The sequence below is a fragment of the Schistocerca serialis genome, chromosome 2 (assembly GCF_023864345.2).
Source record: "Schistocerca serialis cubense isolate TAMUIC-IGC-003099 chromosome 2, iqSchSeri2.2, whole genome shotgun sequence".
Classification (NCBI taxonomy): Eukaryota; Metazoa; Arthropoda; class Insecta; order Orthoptera; family Acrididae; genus Schistocerca; species Schistocerca serialis.
In genome coordinates, this window is record NC_064639.1 from 493099144 (window position 1) to 493116611 (window position 17468).

Consider the following 17468-nt stretch of genomic DNA (forward strand, 5'->3'; position numbering starts at 1 on the left):
CTGATTTCTGTGGATATATGAGTGTGTACGTATGTATTGGGGGGGGGGGGGGGCGTTGGGGGAGATGGGAGGTGATATGTATCTGAAAGAGAATGAGAGCGAACGAGAAAGAGATGGATGGTTACGGAAGGTAGTTGGTTTGACTCACTGCATTTGCTCACGTAATGCATATCTATAGGGCGTACAGTCGGCCGCTGTGGCCGAACGGTTCTAGTCGCTTCAGTCCGGAACCGCGCTGCTGCTGCGGTCGCAGGTCAGGTTCGAATCCTGCCTCGGACATGGATGTGTGTGATGTCCTTAGGTTAGTTGGGTTTAAGTAGTTCTAAATGTAGAGGACTGATGACCTCAGATGTTAAGTCCCGTAGTGCTTAGAGGCATTTTAATCATTTATAGGGTGTAGAGACCATTGACTATGCACGTAATGATGCTGTGTTTTATCCTGTCCACAGATTTAGTTCCAAGACAAGCCAACAACATGGAATTATCAACTGATACGCGAGTTCCACCGCCTTCATGGATAAATCATGGTTTCATTGAATCTGCTTTGAAGACTGCAGAACGAAAGAAAATTACCGTCGATTCCATCAACGTCCAGTACGCAAATCCTGAAGGAGTTGGCTATGGAAGCTTGATGTTCAGACTCACTGCCAATCTGAGATATGAAGGCAGTGAGCAGACAGAGAAGAAAACCATGATAGTGAAAACGGTTCTTGAGTCTGGTGAACTGCACAAGGTTCTCATAGAAAAATGTGATGTGTTCAGGATCGAGGGAGAGATGCTGCACAATGTGATGCCGCAAGTCCACGAGCAGTTGGCAGCACTGGAGAATGAGGAGTTCCGGCCGATAGCGGCCAAGTGCTACCAATGTGGCCGACAGCCCTCGCCCTTCCTAGTGCTGGAGGACCTGTCAGCAGCTGGATTCAGGCTGGCTCAGGCTGGCCAACCATTGGACGTCAAACACTGTGAAGTCGCACTGCGGGCGTATGCACGGCTGCACGCCGCCTCAGCGTACGTACTCTGCAAACAGCCCCACTACAAGGACACGTTCAGTTTCCACATATTCACAGACAAAAGCGCACGACAGTTTGTAGGAACTATGGCGAAGAAGATTTTGATAGGACTAGCCAATGAGTTTGACAAATGTCCTGGTTATGAAAAATACTCAGGAAAATACAGGGCTTTTGCTGACCGCTTCCTCGATTTATCATATGAAAGAATGGAGCAAATCAAGAGGCAAACAAAGCTTCCGGTATTGACCCATGGTGACTGCTGGAAGAACAACATGATGTTTAAGTACACGAATGGAGAAGTAACAGAAGTCCGTCTAGTTGATTTTCAGGTGAGATTGAGCTTTAATTGTTCGGTAAAATTCATATCATCTTCCAGTTCTGCAATGGGATGTGAAATGAAAACGAGTTATATGGAAACACTGTAAGCAAACACATCCTTCCTACAGTCCTGATTTCTCTCTCCATGCCATTTCCATAGACATTCATGGTCGTCGGTTTGCTTTGAATGAAGAGCTGCACACCTGGGTACGATCATGGTTCCATCGGCAACGACAAACATTTTTTTCATCAACGCATTCATGTTATTGTCTCACAATGAGAGAAATGTACTTACACTTACAGCGTGGCGTTTATTTTTGAAATAATAAGCTGTTTACTTACTGTTTTTCCACCTGTCTCATTTTCATTCGGCTGCCTCTTATATTTTGTAGTCTTTTCCTTTAGATGTCTGGGCAGAACGTAACATAAAATATGTGGTTTGAAGTTGTGGCAAAATTTTTTATCCTTCTTAGTACATTGCTGAATATGCTGTGGTCTCCATGGGTAGAGTTAACTGAGTGAATTCAGTATTTCTAGATATTCGAAAACATTCAGTTTTAATACAATACCGACTATTACTAAAGAAGATGCATATGTGTAAAAAACTTCTCAACAGGTAGAATCAGTACGTCATCTTGAGGTGTTAATCACGTGCAGATACAGAAGTAATTTCAGGAGTTTCCAAGAGGAGTATGCTTGAGACACTGTAGTACATATTACGCACCAAAAATTTAGCTGTTAGTGTCAGTTACATTCACGGATTTTTTACAAGTGGTACTTTTCTTTATGAGCGAGAATGTCTGGTAAAAGGTATTTAAATGTCCAGTCATAGCACGAGAGAATATCAACCCGCTACGAAAAATGAAAACTATCTCTTCATAAATCGCAAAATTTTAGTAACTTTCGGTTTCTTAATTATTGAGAAACTCCCGATTACTCTTCGATAGCGAGTGTAAAAGGGTAATAATAAACTACCACCGATAATTACAGCTCGGACGGAGGCATGTAGCAAGGTGTAATCTGCAAGAGATTCCCATTTACTGTACAGTAATGAATTGGCTACCAACGACACTGTTGAGCAATTGAATTACAGACATAGTCTTTTCACACTTTCTTTCGCCCTGATGACGCTTACAAAACACCGTAGTTCCAGCTAGACGGTGGGAACTCCTGGCTGTACCTGAGTGATGTGAGTGGGATCCCATATAGTTCGCTTGTAGAGAAACTTCGCCGGGACTAACAAGACAAACTTCACTCAACGTAAACGTACACCACACATTATTACCTTCACTATCTGAGTGAATGGTGCCCTGTTTGGAGGCGGTACGTTTTTCCTCAATGCCTCATGTGACTTCCACAGAAACACTCTTATAGGCTGGTGCCAACATATATCACGCCTAATAAAAGCATTAGCGAGGGCTCGCTGCAATCTGAAATAACTAGTGTGAGGCACTGCAGAGAAGCTCCTTCCTTTTCAGTGTTGTTGATGATGATTTTTGGTTTATGGGGCGTTTAACTGCGCGATCATCAGTGCCGGTACAGATTCCCAATTGTTACACAGTCCAATACTTTACACAGTCCACTCGAGCCATTGTCACTAATGATGATGATGATGATGACAACACAAACACCCAGTCCCCAGGTAGAGAAAATCCCCAACCCGGCCGGGAATCGAACCCAGCACCCCATGATCCAGAGGCAGCAACGTTAGCCACTAGACCACGAGCTGCGGACGTTCAGTGTACTCGTGCTGAGATCAGTATAGTATCAGGTATGCAAGAGTTCTGCCCTTTTCGTGACCTCATCTGAAGGAGCGATTTGTTAAACTTTCTAATGAGCTAGTTCTTTAGCTAATATTGAACATTGAACCTCAGGAGAACAGTACGTTACTTAATTCATCGAGTGATACTTTCACAGTCAATAATAGTTCTAAAATATCCCGTAATCCTGTGGCAAAGAACTGCGTCAAAGTTAAGTAAACCTTTTATTCATTTATTTAATGAAGTGAACTAGTATTTCATGTGTTCCGGTTTGATAAGCCTTCCACCAGAACAACCAAAGAACCCATAGCTATTGCCAGTAGCTTCTTCTCGTCACAATAATGCCTATTTTCCACTTTTGACCGTTCTACAGCGGCGTTCGTGCTCCCCAGCATATCAGCTGTGTAGGTGCTTGCTGTAACCTACTTGCCCCGTAGCTAGTACGTGGTTTCAGATAATTTGAGTGAGACCAGTGTAAGGAACGTTCGTTTCTTATTTGGACGTCACGGAGTTTGTCCAGTATCCCAAGTGACGTGGCTACCTGCACTATGTGATCAAAAGTATCCGGACACCTGGCGGAAAATGACTTACAAGTTCGTGGCGCCCTCCATCGACAATGCTGGAATTCAGTATGGTTTTTGTTCACCCTTAGCCTTGATGACAGCTTCCACTCTCGCAGGAATACGTTCCATCAGGTGCTGGAAGGTTTCTTGGGGAATGGCAGCCCATTCTTCACGGAGTGTTGCACTGAGGAGAGGTGTCGATGTCGGTCGGTGAGACTTGGCACGAAGTCGGCATTCCCAAAACGTCCCAAATGTGTTCTATGGGATTCAGGTCAGGACTCTGTGCGGGCCAGTCCATTACAGGGATGTTATTGTCGTGTAACTACTACGCCACAGGTTGTGCATTATGAACAGGTGCTCGATCGTGTTGAAAGATGCAATCGCCATCACCGAATTGCTCTTCAACAGTGGGAAACAAAAAGGTGCTGGCCGGCCGAAGTGGCCGTGCGCTTAAAGGCGCTGCAGTCTGGAACCGCAAGACCGCTACGGTCGCAGGTTCGAATCCGGCCTCGGGCATGGATGTTTGTGATGTCCTTAGGTTAGTTAGGTTTAACTAGTTCTAAGTTCTAGGGGACTAATGACCTCAGCAGTTGAGTCCCATAGTGCTCAGAGCCATTTGAACCATTTTTGAACCAAAGGTGCTCAAAACATCAATGTAGACCTGTACTGTGATAGTGTCACGCAAAACAAGAGGTGCAAGTCCCCTCCATGAAAAATACGACCACACCATAACACCACCGCCTCCGACATTTTACTGTTGGCACTACACACGCTGGCAAATGATGTTCACCGGGCATCAACCATGAAATCCAAGTTTTCTCGCATCCCGGCTAACTGTCACAGTCCTTGCAGTAGATCCTGATGCAGTTTGGAATTCCTGTGCGATGGTCAAGATAGATGTGTGCCTATTACACATTACGACACTCTTCAACAGTCGGAGGTCTCTGTTAGTCAACAGACGAGGTCGGCCTATACTCTTTTGTGCTGTACGTGTCCACGTTTCCTCTTCGTATAACATCGAAAACAGTGGACCTAGTGATGTTTAGGAGTGTGGAAATCTCGCATACAGACGTGTGACACAAGTGACACCCAATCACCTGACCACGTTCGAAGTCCGTGAGTTCCGCGGAGCGCCGCCCGTTCTGCTCTCTCACGATGTCTAATGACAGTTGAGGTCGCTGATGTGGAGTACCTGCCAATCGGTGGCAACACAATGCACCTAATATGAGAAACGTATGTTTTTGAGGGTGTCCGGATACTTTTGATCACATAGTGTATGTTTTCCTACATCACTAAAATGGCGATACATTCGTGCTCTATAGCCTCTCTCCGCTATATTTGCCAGCCATTCCTGTCCTCAGCAGTTGACGTAAGAGGAGTGCGGGTTGCTTCGAGAGGTACGTTCTTGATACAGTGGTTGCTGAAAATCCCAGTAATTGTTTTATAAATTTCTTGTTGCACTGTAATTTATTTCTCCCAGACGTGTTTCGCCTTTTTTACCGTAAGGCATCTTCAGGGGGTTCTAGAACGATACAGTTATGTTTTGATACATATTATTTTTGGATTATCAAACAGTTCACGTCGCCTTTGTTGGCATCTGAATTTCCTCTTCTGTGGTCTGGAGTCACCCTACCACTTCATTTCCGGAACATAAGTGCACTTTTATATTCCGAACGTTTTCTTCACACTGTTCATAATGTTTACATTTATATTTATGGCGCTCTATTAGATCTTTCTAGATCACATTGAAGGTGCCTTAGAGTAAAAAAAGGCGAAACGCGCCTGGGAGAAACAAATTACAGTACAGAAAGAAAAGGCTGTTTCATTTACAAAATAAAGATTTCTGTGATTGCTACCGAGGGTGGCCACGCAGACAAACTTGCAGAAGAGGTTTTCCACTTCTAGTTAATCCACGATATGGTCGCAATGAAATATACTCATATCTTGTGTCTTGCCCATCTAGCGTGTGTAAAATTACACGTGATGTCACAAATATAAACAAAGTGGGCCAAAATGGTCATACCTATACTGTTCAGATGGCATCTTCTGAGCATTTTCAGAAAATTTGAAAAATAGAATTGTGGACATAAATGAATTTGCTTTGCGAAAATTTTGGACCACAGAGCATAAAAATAAAATAATAGATTTTTCACTTATAATGAGATATAAGTGCCAAAACAGCACTGGCCGCTGTGGCCGAGCGGTTCTAGGCGCTTTAGTCTGGAACTGCGCGACCGCTAAGGTCGCAGGTTAAAAACCTGCCTCGGGCTTGGACGTATGTGATGTCCTTAAGTCACCTATGTTTACGTAGTTCTAAGTCTAGGGGACTGATGACCTCAGATATTAAGTCCCATAGTGCTTAGAGCCATTTGAACCATTTGAATCATCTTGCCATGCTTAGAAGTCTTGGTGCGACGTAAGAGCGATGACATTCGGTGTTTCGAAAGCCTGCTCACACAGACATGTATGTACAAGCTACAAAGTTGCCATTATCCGGCACAAACGATAAGCGTTCTAAAGACCTTAATCTGCAGAGCTCATACCTTCTATGGCGGCCAGTAGTCTTCAAACGAAACTGGACCACTTGCAAACTGTTTTACAGAACAATATGTATTCGTTCCAGAAAGTATAGAGAGCGCTACATGCGCACAAACGCTAAGGCTAACATGAGCATTAGGCCATCAAAAGGACTGCTTATTTACCATAAACTGGAAATATTTCGGCTAAAATAGGGAGAATGTTAAGAAGACATAAAGTTAAAACAGTTTTTCGTCCTACTTCAAAAATATCGGCGCTGTTGGGATCTGTTAAAGACGACTTAGAGTTGGGCAAGGCAGGCGTTTACAGAATTCCGTGAAAATGCGCAAATCTTGCATAGAGCAAACGACATGCACAGTACGGGAAGGCATGGTAGAAGATCAGTGGCATACCTACCTCCTCCAAGCCAATAATTGCGCTATCGCCGAACATTTTATTTCCAATGAAATACGACCAAACTAAAATTGTCTCATACGTCAAACTTCTGGAGCACCGTCATCATCATCAGTGGCAATACGACTGTTTGAAATTCTGAAGGTAGCGGGATTAAAATACAGGGAGCAAAAACTATTTACGACTTGCGCAGAAATCGGAAAGCAATTATAAAACTTGAGGGATATGAAAGGGAGACATGGTTGCGAAGTGAGCGAGACGGGGTTGTAGCCTATTTATGATGTTATTCAATCTGTACGTTGAGCAAGCAATGAAGTAAACCAAAGAAAAATCTGGAGTAGGTATTAAAGTTTAGGGAGAAGAAATAAAAACTCCATGGTTTGCCAATGGTACTGTATTTGTATCAGAGTCTACAAAGGACTTGTAAGACCAATTGAACAGAGTGAACAGTTCCTTCAAAGGAGGATATGACATGAACATCAGCAAAAGCAAAGCAAGAATAATGAAACATAGTCGAATTAAATGATGTGATGCTGAGGGAATTAGTTTAGGAAGAGAGACACCGTAGTAGGTGAGTTCTGCTATTTTGGCAGCAAAATGACTGATGATGGCCGGAGCAGAGAGGATATAAAATGTAGACCGACAATGGCAAGAAAAGCGTTTCTACAGAAGAGAAATTTGTAACACCGAATATAGATTTAAGTTTTACGTAGTATTTTCTGAAGGTATTTGTCTGGAATGTAGCCTTGCATGGAAGTGAAGCGGGGATGATGAACAGTTTAGACGAGACGAGAACAAAAGCTTTTCAGATTTGGTGCTACAGAAGAATGTTGAAGATTAGATGGGAAGATCACAAAATTATTGAGGAGGTATTGCACTGAATTGGAGGACAAAGACTTTGTGGCAGAAATTGACTAAAATTAGGGGTCGGTTGATAGGAAACGTTCTGAGACATCAAGGGATCACCAGTTTATTACTGAAGTCGAAGTACCTAAAACTGAAAAATTGGATGCTGTCGTAACATGAAATTTCATGCGCTACGACTCTGATAACTTGTACTTTTTCATTTGGAGTAGTGAAAACTGGAGCTGACTTTTTAGCCGAGTTGGTAAAAATGTACGAACTTTGACAACCGATTGCGGCCAACTTGCTGCACCGATTTTGACGCTAAATTTAATATTCTTTCATTTTGGGATCGGTAACATTTTCAGTAGGGCGCATAATTTACGAGTAATAGGTGGAAACCTGAAAAAAGTGCCAAAATTTCTTTTTTTTTTTGTCACGAAAAGTTGTCTCGGGGATACTGAAGGACGAAAACTAGGAATCGACATACTCTCAACTATATGCACAAGAAAAAAAGCAAAATCTTCTACCTCGTTTTTTGTAAGCAAAAAGTACCCCGTTACTACACGCGGTAGGGAGATAGGGGAGAAACGGGATCTGTGCGAGAGGGTTGACTGATAGTGGGTCATAGAGAGCCCAGGCCTAGAACAATAAGACAAGTCGAAGTTGTAAAGCTAAAACCTGTGGAGACTATGACGCGTCCGAGGATGGTTATAGAAACTCGTCGGTGGTGTAGGAAATTCAGAGAAACACTCTCCTGGGCATACTGAAGTGAAGGCTTAGATCACACATAATATCTTTAGGATTCGTACAAAAAGCAATACGGAACTGTCACATTTTTGTGTGGTTATTGGCCCTTCAAACCGACGCTGAGAGAGTAGATCATATTTATCCCTTTTTTTCACGTTAGAAGTATCACGATGGTGAGAAGAAATCGATGGGGAGAAGAGTTTTTACGGAGCCACTGGAGGTAGTATGAAAAACATTACAAAATATGCCATTGATCAATGTTGGCACCAAAATGGGAAACCTCAGGCGCTCGAAAAACTATCGGCAGGCATGGGGGAGTGCTGTTGTCAGACATTCTTACTCCTGCCGGATAGAAGAGGATTCTTGCTTGTGTTTCCGCAAGAGAAGATTTGGACTCCAGCCTTGGAGTAGTAAAGATTTAGATTCGCATTATGGCGTTCAAAACAGACACCCGATTTGGAGACGCATTCCTGACCAGCAATGACGAAGGGGCCCCTCGAGTTACTTCGGTTCGACGGCGACCATCGAAATAGCATTACATTGTAGCACCACCGTGACAGGGAATAATATGCAGAAAAACTACTTCATTGAGGTAGAAAGCGATGACTTTTGTAATGAGAGTTTCGGCCCAGCAGGATATTTATCTTCATTTGCTATCTCATTCACGACTTGCAGCCACTGTGTACCTATCATACGACTTCATGAATCCTCAATGTCCGCCTCCGCAGCGCAGCGGTAGCGTTACCGCCTCCCACGCAAGGGGGGAGGGGGGGTGGGGTTCGATTCCCGACAGGGGACTGGGTGTTGTGTGTCCTTCACCATCATTGACACGCAAGTCGCAGAAGTGGCGTCAACTAAAAAGACTTGCAATACGACGGCCGAACCATGAAGGGGATATTCCACCCAATAAATTCCATACGATAATTTCTTTTTTTTTATCATTCCACATCATGATATTAAAAGGTCATAACCAAATTAATACCTCGCCTATCTTCAAACGTGGCCAGCAAGTAGTTACAGTCACCAATCTACATCTACATGGGTACTCTACAAATCACATTTAAGTGCCTTGCGGAGGGTTCATCGAACCACCTTCATAATTCTCTATTATTTCAAGCTCGTATAGGGTGCCGAAAGAATGAACACCTACATCTTTCCGTACGAACTCTGATTTCCCTTATTTTATCGTGGTGATCGTTCCTCTCTATGTGGGTCGGTGTCAACAAAATATTTTCGCATTCGGAGGAGAAAGTTGCTGATTGGAAATTCGTGAGAAGATTCCGTCGCAACGAAAAACGCCTTTCTTTTAATGATGTCCAGCCAAAATCTTGTATTATTTCTGTGACACTCCTAGAAGAAAGAACACAACATGTCATTCTTAACGGTTCAAAATCTGCAGATGTAGAGGTAATTTCGGGAGTACCGCAGGGAAGCGTGATAGGACCTTTATTGTTTACAATATACATAAATGACTTAGTTGACAACATCGGTAGCTCCGTGAGGCTATTTGCAGATGACACGGTTGTCTACAAGAAAGTAGCAACATCAGAAGACTCGTACGCACTCCAGGAGGACCTGCAGAGGATTAATGCATGGTGCGACAGCTGGCAGCTTTCCCTAAACGTAGATAAATGTAATATAATGCGCATACATAGGGGCAGAAATCCATTCCAGTACGATTATGCCATAGGTGGTAAATCATTGGAAGCGGTAACGACCGTAAAATACTTAGGAGTTACTATCCGGAGCGATCTGAAGTGGAATGATCACATAAAACAAATAGTGGGAAAAGCAGGCGCCAGGTTGAGATTCATAGGAAGAATTCTAAGAAAATGTGACTCATCGACGAAAGAAGTAGCTTACAAAACGCTTGTTCGTCCGATTCTTGAGTATTGCTCATCAGTATGGGACCCTTACCAGGTTGGATTAATAGAAGAGATAGACATGATCCAGCGAAAAGCAGCGCGATTCGTCATGGGGACAGTTAGTCAGCGCGAGAGCGTTACGGAGATGCTGAACAAGCTCCAGTGGCGGACACTTCAAGAAAGGCGTTACGCAATACGGAGAGGTTTATTATCGAAATTACGAGAGAGCACATTCCGGGAAGAGATGGGCAACATATTACTACCGCCCACATATATCTCGCGTAATGATCACAACGAAAAGATCCGAGAAATTAGAGCAAATACGGAGACTTACAAGCAGTCGTTCTTTCCACGCACAATTCGTGAATGGAACAGGGAAGGGGGGATCACATAGTGGTACAATAAGTACCCTCCGCCACACACCGTAAGGTGGCTCGCGGAGTATAGATGTAGATGTAGATGTAGACACTCTATCCCATATTTCGCGATAATACAAAACGCGCTGCCTTTCTTTGAACTTTTTCGATGTACTTCGTCAGTCGCATCTGGTAAAGACCCCACACTGCGCAGCAGTATTCTAAAAGAGGACGGACAAGCGTAGTGTAGGCAGTCTCCTTAGTAGGTCTGTTACATTTTCTAAGTGTTCTGCCAACAAAACGCAGTCTTTGGTTAGCCTTCCCCACAACATTTTTATGTGTTCCTTCCAATTTAAGTTGTTCGCAATTGTAATACCTAGGTATTTAGTTGAATTTACGGCTTTTAGATTAGACTGATTTATCGTGCAACCGAAGTTTAACGAGTTCTTTTCAACACACGTGTGGATGACCTCACACATTTCGTTATTTAGGGTCAACTACCACTTTTCGCACCATTCCGATATTTCTTCTAAATCGTTTTGAAGTTTGTTTTGATCTTCTGATGACTTTATTAGTCGATAAACGACAGCGTCATCTGCAAACAACCGAAGACGGCTGCTCAGATTGTCTCCCAAATCGTTTATATAGATAAGGAACAGCAAAGGGCCTGTAACACTACCTAGGGGAACGCCAGAAATCGCTTCTGTTTTACTCGATGAATTTCCGTCAGTTACTATGAACTGTGGCCTCTCTGACAGGAAATCATAGATCAAGTCACATAACTGGGACGATATTCCGTAAGCACTCAATTTCACTAGGAGTCGCTTGTGTGGTACAGTGTCAAAAGCCTTCCGAAAATCCAGAGATACTATGTGGCAAAGGCAGTGAGACTGTAAATAAAGAATGTTAGGTCGTTGGAATTTTTAATATGTTGTTTGTGATATAAATACTGGATCTATAATATTCTGCGATTCTACTTCCATAGTCAGTAAATCTCGTCCCACAGAAAGAAGAAAGAGAAACTGCAATAAGAATCACTAAGGAAAAGGTGTTTAGGGTCCCTTACATCAAATCACATTAATTAAATTTCATTGCATGACTTTATTACTCAGTACTTCCCGCTCAGAACGGATCTTCTGGCGTAATAAGACCAGTCAGACCAGCACGGTGTGAAGCTGAAGTAGACTCGCACTCCAGTCTGACTAAAATTAAATGCTAGTGAGAGCATGTAAACTGATAGAAATTCCCTACTCCTTATTTTCAAACATTGTCCTGATGTATCTTCTACTTTGAAGAAATATTCTCCTACACATGCATGTCATCTGCCACACGTAACCTTAAAGATGATTATTGATGTGTTGGCAGAAGAGCCAACACCGTGTTGCTAGAGGAGGCCGAAATGCACGCGTTTAAACTCACGTAGGCTGGCGTGAGGTCTGGAACAGTTAAAGGAGTTGAGATCAAGAAAAGTACGTAGCTGCTGGAATACTTAACTTTAATCCATAATTGGTGAACATCGCTCTTGATGGTACATGTATAACAATTATTAGTAACTGGTAATGGCGCCTTGCTAGGTCGTAGCCAATGACGTAGCTGAAGGCTATGCTAACTATCGTCTCGGCAAATGAGAGCGTATTTGTCAGTGATCCCTCGCTAGCTAAGTCAGCTGTACAACTGGGGCGAGTGCTAGGAAGTCTCTCTAGACCTGCCGTGTGGCGGCGCTCGGTCTGCTATCATTGACAGTGGCGACACGCGGGTCCGACGTATACTAACGGACCGCGGCCGATTTAAAGGCTACCACCTAGCAATTGTGGTGTCTGGCGGTGACACCACAATTATGATGAGCGCCATTAGATTACGTCGATCTTTTCTTGATGGAGATATGTATTTTGATATATAAGACATTATTTCCAGTTTCTTTTGGCACTAACTGTTTTGGTACAGTCGCCGGCCGGGGTAGCCGAGCGGTTCTAGGCGCTTCAGTCTGGAACCGCGCGACCGCTACGGTCGCAGGTTCCAATCCTGTCTCGGGCATGGATGTGTGTGATGTCCTTAAGTTAGTTAGGTTTAAGTAGTTCTAAGTTCTAGGGGACTGATGACCTTAGAAGTTAAGTCCCATAGTGGTCAGAGCCATTTGAACCATTCCAGCACTCTCGCCATCTGAGAACGCTCTCCCTCTGCATTGCGACACTACCTTGTCGTCTTTTCCTGCGGTTTGACGTCCCTGCATCGCATACTACGCCTTTCATCGATTTCAACACGGGACTTATCATAATTTGACCATGAGTTCAGTATTCTTTGTAACAGTTTTCACTTCCTACCGGCGCTTTTCTTATCGAACTTTTACATATAACTAAGGCTGAGTTCTCTGTTAATTTGACAATTCGCTTATCTATATAAATTTTTAAATATTTTTCATTTCATAAAAGTGTGTGGTTATGTGATAAGTATATGCAAGCATTATTACCTTACAATCTGAAACGCCCTACTGTTAGCTTCTTTTCCAGTCGTGAGGGTCTAGTGTTTTTGGGAAACATGAGAAAGGACTCATGAACGTTTGTAGACCTTGAACAGAAATCTCTTTTGGAAATGTAGGGTCGGATTTAGGTTAGACTGGAATTTGGCTGGGATCTATCCAAGCATGGGCTCTTAACAAATGTAATTTGAAGTTATTAACAGTCTGAACCATATAACACAGCATACACGTAAGACAAAAACCAATAACTCGCACTCTGTTTTCCCAATGACTTCCAACCTAACATATCAGAATTAATATGCAACCGTGAAATATAATTATCCAATTGAAATACTTTGCACAACTGACATTAGCTTAATAAAACGGGCACCAGTCAACAAGGTAGCACAAGGAAACACCACTATGACTAACACCTGAAGCAAACATAGACAGACAACACAGAGAGCACACACGGTCTAGAGTGAGGCAGTAACCAAACGTACAGCAGTTATCGGTACACATAGAAAGGGAACTTGAATCACTACTCCTCAAGTAATTTACAACTTTACAATATTGAGGCTCCCCACGACCTCTCCGTGTTTCACCAAAATGCAGTACAAGGTACTGCGTTTCAAATTAAGCGTCCAATAGTGGCCCCATCGTGTTTCATAAACTGAAATCCATGACAAGACAACATGTTACCACAGGCCATCACATCAAAATCGCACAATCACTCTTACACATAGTCTGCAAATCGTCATTATGGAAAGCTTTCTCCTGCAAACGCTTCCTGGCTCCAGGATGCCATGTTCTCTGGACATATGCACAGACAGATGGCCCGCCTAGCGATGCTCTGTATTACCCGTAGGCCGAACCCACTGTCTATGGCCTGACTTCCCGCTACGACGCTGTCTGACTCCAGGTAGCACTGTTGAGCTTCCTCCTGCATGTATTCACTTTCACTGGCAGATTACAACTCAGTTCCAGCACCTCATTAGTGGGCGACCGTACCCTGTCACAAGTAACTAAACCGATACAGTCACTTCCTGGGCAGACGCAGCTGGCATCAAAGAAGCTCGGTTGTCGTGCCAATGCCTGGTCCCAGTGATGCACTGCAGACGAGTCTGCCACTGTCCACGGTGACCTGGCACTGACTGCCAGAAAATGTGGGTCATTCCATCCCATTCAGGCGTCTCACGTCACATTGACAGCTCTATATGCCAAGCATGCCTATGTGAATACAAGCTTGGCCGGTGTGCAGTCAGAAACCGAGCGCCAAATCAAGTCTTGTCAGCCGCTCCGCACTGTGACTTGGAGCAAGCTCCCAGTCCAAAATGCCATTCCATTTTCGTACTTCAGACTGCCCATAGCTCTCCTGCAGTGTCACAGCAAACGTCAGCGTGGCGCTGCATCTGCCAACTCGCTGATACGTGTTTCCTCTGGTGCGACTAGAGAACCTGACCTGCTCTGGCCCATGCTGCTGACTGAGGTAGGAATTCAAACGTGCCGTGAAATAACTATGACATGGGTCAAAGTATTAGAACTCGTGCTATGAGACTTTGAGTACTAAGCCCTGTTTACTATCGGAGCCTCAGAACTCTCTATCCTACTCGTCTGGGATCTGATGATGTTCTGCCTGAGTGCCTTGGGTGTTAACATACGAGCAGAGTTGCACAGTGCTGCAGACTTTCACTCTGGAATTGGTGGCTTCAGGAGGGTAATACGGAACGCCGTGCTGGATCCCAACGGCCTTGTATCACTAGCAGTGGAGATGACAGGCATCTTATCCGCATGACTGTAACGGATCGCGCAGCCACGTCTCGATCCCTGAGTCAACAGATTGGGACGTTTGCAAGACAACAATCATTTGCACGAACAGTTCGACGACGTTTGCAGCAGCCTGCACTATCAGCTCGGATACCATGGCTGCGGTTACCCTTGACGCTGCGTCACTGACAGGAGCGCCTGCGATGGTGTACTCAACGACGAACCTTGGTGCACGAATGGCAAAACGTCATTTTTTCGGAAGAATCCAGGTTCCGTTTACAGCATCATGATGGTCGCATCCGTGTTTGGCGACATCGCTGTGAACGCACATTGGAAGCGTGTATTCGTCATCGCCTTACCGGCGTATTACCCGGCGTGATGGTATGGGGTGCTATTGGTTACACGTCTCGATCACCTCTTGTTCGCATTGACGGCACTTTGAACAGTAGACGTTACATTTTAGATGTGTTACGAACCATGGCTCTACCCTTCATTCGATCCCTGCGAAACCCTACATTTCAGCAGGATAATGCACGACCGCATGTTGCAGGTCCTGTACGGGCCTTTCTGGATACAGAAAATGTTCGACTGCTGCCATGGCCAGCACGTTCTCCAGATCGCTCGCCAATTGAAAATGTCTGGTCAACGGTAGCCGAGCAACTGGCTCGTCACTACTCTTGATGAACTGTGGTATCCTGTTGAAGCTCCATGAGCAGCTGTATCTGTACATGCCATCCAAGCTCTGTTTGACTCAATGCCTAGGCGTACCAAGGCCGTTATTACGGCCAGAGGTGGTTGTTATGGGTACTGATTTCTCGGGATATATGCAACCAAATTGCGTGAAAATGGAATCATATGTAAGTTCTAGTATAATATATGTATCCAATCAGTACCTTTTTATCATCTGCATTTGTTCTCGGTGTAGCAATTTTAATGGCCAGTAGTGTAGTTAGGATCGTGACAGAGGCACAGCATCTAGAGTCAGCGTTTGTTTTTGTTCTACTTCTCTGAAGCTAACATTTTGAGTTGCTGTATGGATAATTTATTTTAATTTCCTGGTGCGACTGCACGCTACCTAGTTAATTAAGTTGATAAGCTCACTATATGGGAATGGAATGATACATGTTTCTAATCCAACAGAAAATTTAATTTACACCCAAGGGTGAACCCAGGATGTGAGTAGAGGAAGTGGGACGTAGATGAAGTCAATTTCGCCGTGCTTGGATAAATAGTTTTGAGATTTAGTGAGAAATCACTGTGGGTACTTCACATTCCATTGGTACGTTTGACTGTCTGACTGGGCAGATCCCTGGATAAAACCTTCTATACAGTTCAATGTAATTACCTCCAGTTCAATGTAATTACTTCTAGATTAGAAGCTCTTCATCTCAACTCAGCTTTCACCATTTGACATTAACTATTTACCAAAGACTAAGATGAATCCCAGTTCCAAGACAATAATAAGATTTGAAAAAAGGTTATGCCCTTTCTACCTGTGAGAACGGACGTAATCTAGAGAAAGTTTTCTAATAAATGGCTCCTTGGTGGCCTTGCAGGGTGTATCAGCAACCAGCCCGGCCTCGGACCTGCTGTACTTCCTGTACTCGAGCGCCAGCGAAGACGTCCACCGGCACCACATGGAGGACCTGCTGCGCGAGTACCACAGCACGCTGGTGGGCCTGCTGCGGCGTCTGGGACTGGAACAGCAGGCAGAGGCCTACTCCTTCGAGGAGCTCAAGAAGGACATGGACTACTGCTTAGCCATCGGCGTTTATTTCAGCAGCGGTAGTGGATTTTTCCTCACTTCCGAGAAACATGCCAAAGAATATGTAAAAGCATTCCACGATCCAGAGAAGTTTGATGAGGTTATCGTTAAATCATTTAGGAATCCGTACACAATGCCATATATAAAATATCTCACGTCAATTTTTGATAAGAAAGGAATTTTATGGTCGTATTTAATTTTTAAATGCACAGGACTTAGTTTTCGGCGCATCTGAAAAACGGGTTGTAAGGACTAATCGTCGAATCGTCGACACTTGCAAAAGGCAAATCTTAAATTCAAGAGTGATTAATAGCTGTACACAACGTTTCGATTGTAGTTGTAATACCTTTCCGCTACTCTACCACACAAAGAAATGTGTCTGATTTTATTCTCCGTGTATATTTACGTGACAGAAACTTTACAATAATTCATGTTTGACCTGTGTCTGCCATTGTTCATATGATAATCGGAAAGTAGTAAATATTTTCATTGCTTCTTGTTACAACGCAATTAAGACCAATAAACGATTAGTAATAGAAGCAATTAGAGTGGTTTGTACTTACGAAACTATTAAAAATGCTTGTGTCTTTTGTTCAGAATTGATGCGAGTTCACTTTTCAACACATTACCAGTAGAAATGAGTATATCAACAGGAAAATTAAACTTCATACAGGTATGTGAGTTAAACTAGCAAATGTTCATAGTTTTTTGACGGAGATTTACTGAGTAATATCGCACTCAGATGTCGGAACATAAGAAGTAGCTAAGTTATTTGTGTTGGGTAACAGTTTTATCATCACGCCAAAGGCAATATATTATCACAAAATTTCTCCACAACGAGACAATGGAGCTCGTAGGTCTCTGACGTCAAAGCAGCCAAACAACACACCCCAGTAAAAGATGCACGTTACTTTTTTATTAGATTTAACCTTATTCTAAACTTCGACACTATTCCAAATACAGGGTAAACTATTCGTAATATTAGATGGAATTTGTAGAGTTATTGTGCTCCTTATCAGGAGCAAACAGTGTCCCTTTATTGATAAATTATACTGACTGCAGTTGCGTCTGTAATTGTCAAGAGA

At 43.5% G+C, this 17468-nt stretch overlaps 1 protein-coding gene across 1 annotated transcript in view; it reads left to right on the forward strand.

Annotated features, from left to right (window-relative positions):
- LOC126457425 (uncharacterized) overlaps positions 1–17034 on the forward strand; it is a 35394-nt gene extending 18360 nt beyond the window's left edge. The window contains exons 2-3 of the mRNA XM_050093693.1: positions 450–1339; positions 16175–17034. Of these exons, the coding sequence (XP_049949650.1) occupies positions 476–1339; positions 16175–16618 (1308 nt within the window). The 5' untranslated portion in view covers positions 450–475 and the 3' untranslated portion in view covers positions 16619–17034. The remainder of the gene's footprint in view (positions 1–449; positions 1340–16174) is intronic.
- Positions 17035–17468: the final 434 nt, after the last annotated feature.